We start from the raw sequence: 7,086 nt of genomic DNA, 5'->3' as shown, positions 1-7,086 counted from the left end.
TGGAACCACTGAGACTCTGGCCCTTAGCTGCCTGTCAGGTCTGGAATTGACCCACACCTGTGGCTTCCAGGCAAACGAAAGACAGGCATATGAGTTGAACATTTCCCTGAGGCAGATGCACTCCTTGGAGAGAACAAGCATGGGAGAAAAAAGGGCTGCTTATGCACCAGGAGACAGCTCAGGGGGCAGGGGAAATGGAGGATTGGACACAGGGACGAGGTAACTATGGGGAGTAAGTGGGAGGGGAGCTGTTTCATTGGGGTAAATTGTGGTCAATGTCATGAGACAAAGTGGATGTGAACTGCCATATGGAAAGTGAATTTCCTCTGTAAATTTTCACCCAAATCACACACAGAGAAAAAAAAAAAAAAAAAACCTTATAGGACAGGTCATGTATCACATTCAATTGTTGTTGGAGAGAATGCAGGGCAGTGTTATAGATTATAAACACTAACAAATCTGCCTAAATTCAAATCTAGGACTGTAGCTACTTGCTGTTTGAAAGAATAAATTTCTTATCCTTGCAATGTCTTAGTGTCATTGTCTATAACGAATCGGACAACAGTTCATTCATTCAAAAACCATTCACTGAATACCCACTATATGGACATAACTTCAAACATGACTTAGTCTCTGCCCTGAAGAAACTCGTCATTCTCTTAGGGAGGAAGGCATGTTAAAAAAAAAAAAATCAAATGGCTTTTTTATTGCTGTCACTATGGATGGCTGTCGCCACTGCAGCCTAGGGTTCCCTAAGGAGCCCCACGCCATTCCCCGTGGCAGCCATGAGGGTATGCAAACTCGAGGGAGCTAGATCACAGACCAAAAACAGAGCACTGAAGACAAGAGCATCATGTGAGTGAGGTTAAAAATTGGAAGGGTTGCCAGCAGCTGTGTGGAAGTTAGGCGCACTGGAATACCATGAGGTTTAACAAGGGGAGAGCTGGAGAGTGGGACCCACAGTGTAGAGTTGCTTAAAGCCTCAGCTCAACTGAGGAGGCTGTGTCCTGAGACCAGCTGCAGCAGGGACAGCATATGAAGTCCAGTAACCTGGGATGACTGATCACCACGAGCTTCAGCTCCGAGAACCGCATTTGGTCTAATAACTTTTGGGGAATGTGTTCCACTTGCTGAGTTTCAGAGCCAAGAAGTGTATTTAGCAACTATTTTTACTGGGACAGGCACATTTGGTCCCATTTAATTTATGCCAAACTTCCAAAGAGATTTTTTTTTTACACTTCAGCAGTTAACTTTGGTAGGGCTGAATTCTTAAAGCTAGAAGCTATAAATTCCAGTTTGTCTTAAAAATGTTTCCATGCAATTATAAACTAAGCATAATAAAAGATGGTCTTTGGCATTGGTTTTTTTTAAAAAAAGAAATAAAATAATGTGTTGCATTAGGCAAGTCTGCTGCAAAAGAACTCTTTTAAACTGGTTAAGAACAAAGATGTCACTTTGAAGACTAAGGTCTTCAAAGCCATAGTATTTTTAATAGCCTCATATGTATGTGAGAGCAGGATGATGAATAAAGAAGACCACAGAAAAACTGATATATTTGAACTCTGGTTCTGGTAAAGAATATTGAATATAGAGGGGGTTCTATGTAGGAGATCCTGGATAGAGTGGGAGAACAATGTGGAACAAAATTCAATTTTTTTTTTTTTTAAAAGGGACCAGGTTTGCTGATCTATTAGAGCCTGGTAGAAACCCTGAGACTATGGTCCCTAGCTGCCCTTCACGTCTGGAACTGAATCCTCTCCTCTAGCTTCCAGCCAAACAAAAGGCAGGATATGAGCTGAACATTTACATGTGGTAGCTATACTCCTTGGAGAGATCAATCATGGGAGAATAGAAGGGCTGTGTATGCACAAGGAGACAGCTCGGGGGAAGGAGTGCACAGGAGGGAAGTACAAAGGGAAGAGGTAACTATCGGGAGGAAGGGGGGTGAGAGCAGTTGCATTGTGGGAGATTACAGTCAATGCCATGAGACAAAGTGTACGTGAACTGCTGTATGTAAAGTGAATTTGCTCTGTAAACTTTCACCCAAGTCACAATGAATTTTTTTTTTAAAAAAGGTCATGTTACAGTAATTTTTTAAAAAAGAATACTGAATATACATGGAATATTAGCAAAGCAAAAAACCAAACTCACTGCCACCGAGTCGGATCCGACTCATAGTGACCCCTCCTTGGGTTTCCCAGGTGGTAACTCTACGGAAGTAGATTGCCCATTTCCTTTCGAAGAGTGACCGGCTGGTGGGTTTGAAAGGCTAGCTTTCTGGTTAGTAGTCATCCGCCTTAGGCACTATGCCACCAGAGCTGCCATGGACTTCTAGAGGAACAACAAATCTGTCTTTGAGAAAAGTACCGCCGCCGGAAAGGGTCATTAGAAGCGAGAACCATCAGATTTCATTTCTCATGCTTTAAACATGTTACCACAGGAGGGACCAGTCCCTGGAGAAGGATATCATGCTTGGTAAGGTAGAGGAACGGCAAAAAAAGGGAAGAGCCCAAGAAGAACCGACACAGTGGCTGCGACTGCGACAATGGGCCCAAGCACGGCAGCAATTGTGAGGATGGCACAGGATCCGACAGTGTTTCGTTCTGCTGTAAATAGGGTCACTATGAGTCGCAACTACTTGATGGCACCTAACAAAACCTCCTGCACTTTACAAATTCAAAAGCAATGAAGTAGCACCAAGTATCATTTCATTTTACTTTTAAATCTGAAACACACAATGCCCAACTACAGTATTCCATTTAAAAGCTATTCAAAAATTAAGATTCTACAATTCATGATTAAGGAGCTCTGGTAGCACAGTGCCTTAAACATCTGACTGGTAATCAGAAGATTGGTGGTTCAAACCCATCAGGCACTCCGCGGAAGCAAGACTGCGCGATCTACTTCCGCGTGCCTCCACCAGAAAAGTACGGAGCGAACCCAACGGTGGTCGCTATGAGCCGTAATCGACTCGATGGCGGTGGTTTTTTTTAATTCATGATGGGAATGTTTATTAAACATTCGAGAATTTATGATTATGATTTTATTCCACACAATCAGTTGTTTCTCCCCCCCACCCCCCATATTCAATTCCAAAAGGTTGCTGCTGTAAGCCATGTGCTCGGATTTTGCTCCTTCCCGAGTAAGTGAAAAGCGGACCGTTCACTTGGGGTGTGTGGGGAGGGAGAGTTTAGTCTGAAGGAGATGCAGGGTACAAAGATTAGAGTTCAAGTAGTCAGAAACTAGTTATCTAAATCCTCGCTACTTAATTACTCTGCTCCGAAGTATGGTCCGAGTACTAGCCGCAGCGGTAACACTAATGAACTTGCAGAAAAGCAAAATTTAGGCACCGACCCACACCTACAGAACCAGAATCTGTATTTTAACCAAACCCCAGAAGATACTCGAGTTTGAGACCACAGTTCTAAATTACTTGCTTCAGATTCATTTCAATATCAGAGTATTTAGAGAGTTGTAATCTCAAAGACAATGAGGAGAAACCGTCTTTCATAAACTGACACTTGTTTTTTTTCTCCATGGTGTACTACCACCGGGTCTGACAGGGCCCTGGTTCTCCCGAGCCCGCCACTGGCCCATCCAGGGCAGGACCCGACACTGCGACTACGGCAGCGACAGCCGCGCAGATCGCCACACCACTCCCGCTGCGGACCTTGCTTTAGTTGCTCCACCGGACCAGGGCACTGCACGGAAGACCGCACGTGGGCATGGGCCGCGTGGCTTCCAACCCAGGACGCGCAAAGTAGGGAAAGAGAAAAGGCATTGGGCAACGCAGAGACTCCAGCCCTGGACCCTGCAAGGCTGGCTCTCAGGCCCGAAGCCCTTACCTTAAGCACCAAGTCAGTCAGGTAGATGGCCGTCCAGCCGCCCACCACCACCACCACCAGCGACACAGGAATCATAGCGGCGGCACCGGAGGGAAGGCGAGCCCTGGCGTCTTCTTCCCGGTGATCCGCAACCAGTTGACCACTCAGCGGCTACAATCTCAGCATCTGCGGAGGAACCAAGCTGACAATGGGTCCTTTCTCACGGTGGTTACGTTTCCCTCCGTTCTCTTCTGGTGGAGACACGCAGGCGTCCGTACGTCCACTGAGAAAAGGCGCGGGAAATTTGTTTCACGGCACACTCAGGCACCGCCCTCATTGCGTCAGCTGGACCTCTGATTCCCACTCTCTAGCGACTATTCTTCTATCGACTTCTTAGGCTTTGGACCTCCTTGCTGTCGGCGCTCCATTCTCACGGGTTCTGGTCTGGGGTTTGCGGTTCTTTCTATTCTAGTGAGGGTGTGGGGGTCAGCTGAAGTAGTTATCATCTTCCTTCCAAGACCTCGCCAGAGTTATCCAGATTTACTTAAATTAATTAAGTTTAATGTTTTTGTGCTTTTTAATGACGTGTAGTTTACATATTGAGAACTCATTCCTAGAGATCTCAACTATCTCAGGAGTTAGAACATTCCATCGCCCCGGGAAATTCCCTCAAGCCACTTCCCAGCCAATCACCCTCCACCACCGATTTTTTTTAACTTTATGTAAATGTAATCATATAATAAGTACTCTTTTGTGTCTGGCTTATTTCACGCAACCTAATATGTTTGAGACTTATCCATATTGTTACTCAAATTAGATTGTTTTCTCAACATCCTCCATTACAAAATTTGAGATTAGTGCTTTGGTTTAAAATAAATTTTAAAAGCTCTGAACATCCGCATATATTTTTATGTTGACGTATACCTGCTTATATATTGGACTAGAGCAGTGGTTCACAACCTTGGAAGGACATTAGAATCACCAGGGAACTTATAAAATGCCCAGTGGTCATTCTGTTGCCTCAAAAACCAAAAACTGCCTTAAAGTCTGATCCGATTCCGCGACCCCCTCCTTAGGTTTCCCGCGGTATCACTACGGAAGTAGATTGCCCAACCTTCCTTCCGAGGAGTGGCTGGTGGGTATGAACCGCCAGTGTTCTGGTTAGCAGTCAAATGCTAAATCAGAATCACCAGACATGACATAAGCGGCAGTATCTTTTAAGCAGTTCAGGTCATTCCACTGTGCAGCCAAGGCTGAGAACCACCAAAGGGGAAGAAACAATATTTATGGAGTACTTTTCTTTTTTTTGCATTCTCTTATTCTTCAAATCTTTAAAAGTAATTGTTTTCAATTTTCTAGGAAAGCATCATGGGCAATAATAATAATAATACCAAAATAATAATTGTTGAAAATTAAAAAAATAAGAAATAATAATAATAGTTGCCATTCAGCATTGAGGATGAGAAATACATAAAGAGGTACATGGGAAGTACAGACAACACATATGAACCCTTTCGCACACACAGTACTGCGTTGTCAGTGAAGGCAAACATGGGTATACGGGTGGATAGATGGGTGGACAGGCTGAACTATTAGATATGTCTATGTAGCAGGGACTGTAACCAAGACCATGTATAGGGTTGGCAGACAATGGTTCTATAAGTGTATTTGTATGATCTGTAAGAATTCCCAGGTGTATAGTAGAGCTGACAAAGGACAATGTTGTAGTCACTTCTTGGTCACAGCCAGCTACCCAGAGTGACTGAGTAGTTGAACCGGTGGGCTAGGGACCATAGTCACAGGAGACATCAAGCTCAATTGGAATAAAATACCACACAAAACATTGTTGCACCTCCTTTGGTGAGTAGTGACTGGGATCTTAAAAGCTCGCAAGCAGCCATCTGGATGCAACGATGGGTCTCTCCTTGTCCAGAGCAAAGAAGAATAAAGAAAACCAAAGATTCATGGAAACAATTAGTCCTGGCAACTGGTATACCATGTGATCTGCAGCCTCTATGACTATGAGACCAAGACAACTAGATGGTGCCTGGCTACTGCTGTCAACCACTCAGAGTGGGATCTATGTAGGAGATCCTGGCTAGAGAGGGAGAACAATGTGGAGCAAAAACCAAAATCATTTGGGAAAACAAAGAGGGGGGAAACAGGTTTGCTGGTCCGTTAGAGCCTGGTGGAACCACTGAGACTATGGCCCCTAGCTGCCTTTCAGGTCTGGAATTGAAATCATACCTGTGGCTTCCAGCTAAACAAAAAACAGGCATAAGAGTTGAACATTTACCTGAGGTAGATACCCTCCTTGGAGAGAACAATCATGGGAGAAAGAAGGGCTGCTTATGCACCGGGAGACAGCTCAGGGGGCAGGAGGGCATGGAGGGACAGACACAGGGAAGAGGTAACTATTGGGAGAACGTGCGAGGGGAGCTGTTGCATTGGGGTAAATTGTAGTCAATGTCATGAGACAAAGTATATGTGAACTGCTGTATGGAAAGCGAATTTGCTCCGTAAATTTTCACCCAAATCACAAGTAAAAAAAAAAAAAAGTTAAAATAATAAACAGTCCATTTCAGCTCATTAATGCCAAGATATTGATCTTTATGCATTCCATTTCATTTTTGATAACTCAATTTTCCTCGATTCGTACTACATACATTCCATGTTCCAATTATTAATGGATGTTTTCAGCTGTTTCTTCTTATCTTGAGATGTGCCACATCAGCAAATGGGAGTCCCAAAAACTTTACTCTATCCACATCATTAAGGTTAGCTCTACTCCAAGGATGCAGCAGTATGAATAGCAGTGAAAAAAAGGGTAAGGGGAATGTAATATTCTGTATACTTAGAAGTAGAGAAGAATATACTTAGAAATAAAAAGTAGCATTATCTATCACATAAATATATGCTCATTTTCACCAGGAGTGTAGAGTAGGAAGTAATGTTTGGTTAATATCTTAGTTACTTAGTACTGCTGGAACACAAATACCACAAGTGGGTGGCTTTAAAGAAGTTTATTTTCTCACAGTTCTGGAGTCCATATCAGAGTCTCAGCCATGTTGCATGTTTCCTTATGGGTAGCCCTGGGCATTCCTTGGTGTTCCTTATAGATGATCGATTGAACAATTTCTATTAGAAAGATCAGCATGAGGATTCCAGCAAGATGGCGGACTTGGCAGAAAGACTGCACAGACCATCTTCAACAAAGAAAAGGGAAACCAATTGACACAGACACAGAAGATAATCTTGGGCT

General features: G+C 43.7%; 1 protein-coding gene across 1 annotated transcript in view; it reads right to left on the bottom strand.

Moving 5' to 3' along the window:
- Positions 1-3,920, bottom strand: part of MBTPS2 (membrane bound transcription factor peptidase, site 2) — a 74,387-nt gene extending 70,467 nt beyond the window's left edge. The window contains exon 1 of the mRNA XM_007958943.2: positions 3,846-3,920. Within this exon, the coding sequence (XP_007957134.1) occupies positions 3,846-3,920 (75 nt within the window). The remainder of the gene's footprint in view (positions 1-3,845) is intronic.
- Positions 3,921-7,086: the final 3,166 nt, after the last annotated feature.

This window comes from Orycteropus afer, unplaced genomic scaffold (assembly GCF_000298275.1).
Source record: "Orycteropus afer afer isolate SDZICR_OR568_19922 unplaced genomic scaffold, OryAfe1.0 scaffold01227, whole genome shotgun sequence".
NCBI lineage: Eukaryota > Metazoa > Chordata > Mammalia > Tubulidentata > Orycteropodidae > Orycteropus > Orycteropus afer.
The sequence above is the reverse complement of the archived record's forward strand: the minus strand, read 5'-3'. Positions and strand labels throughout refer to the sequence as shown.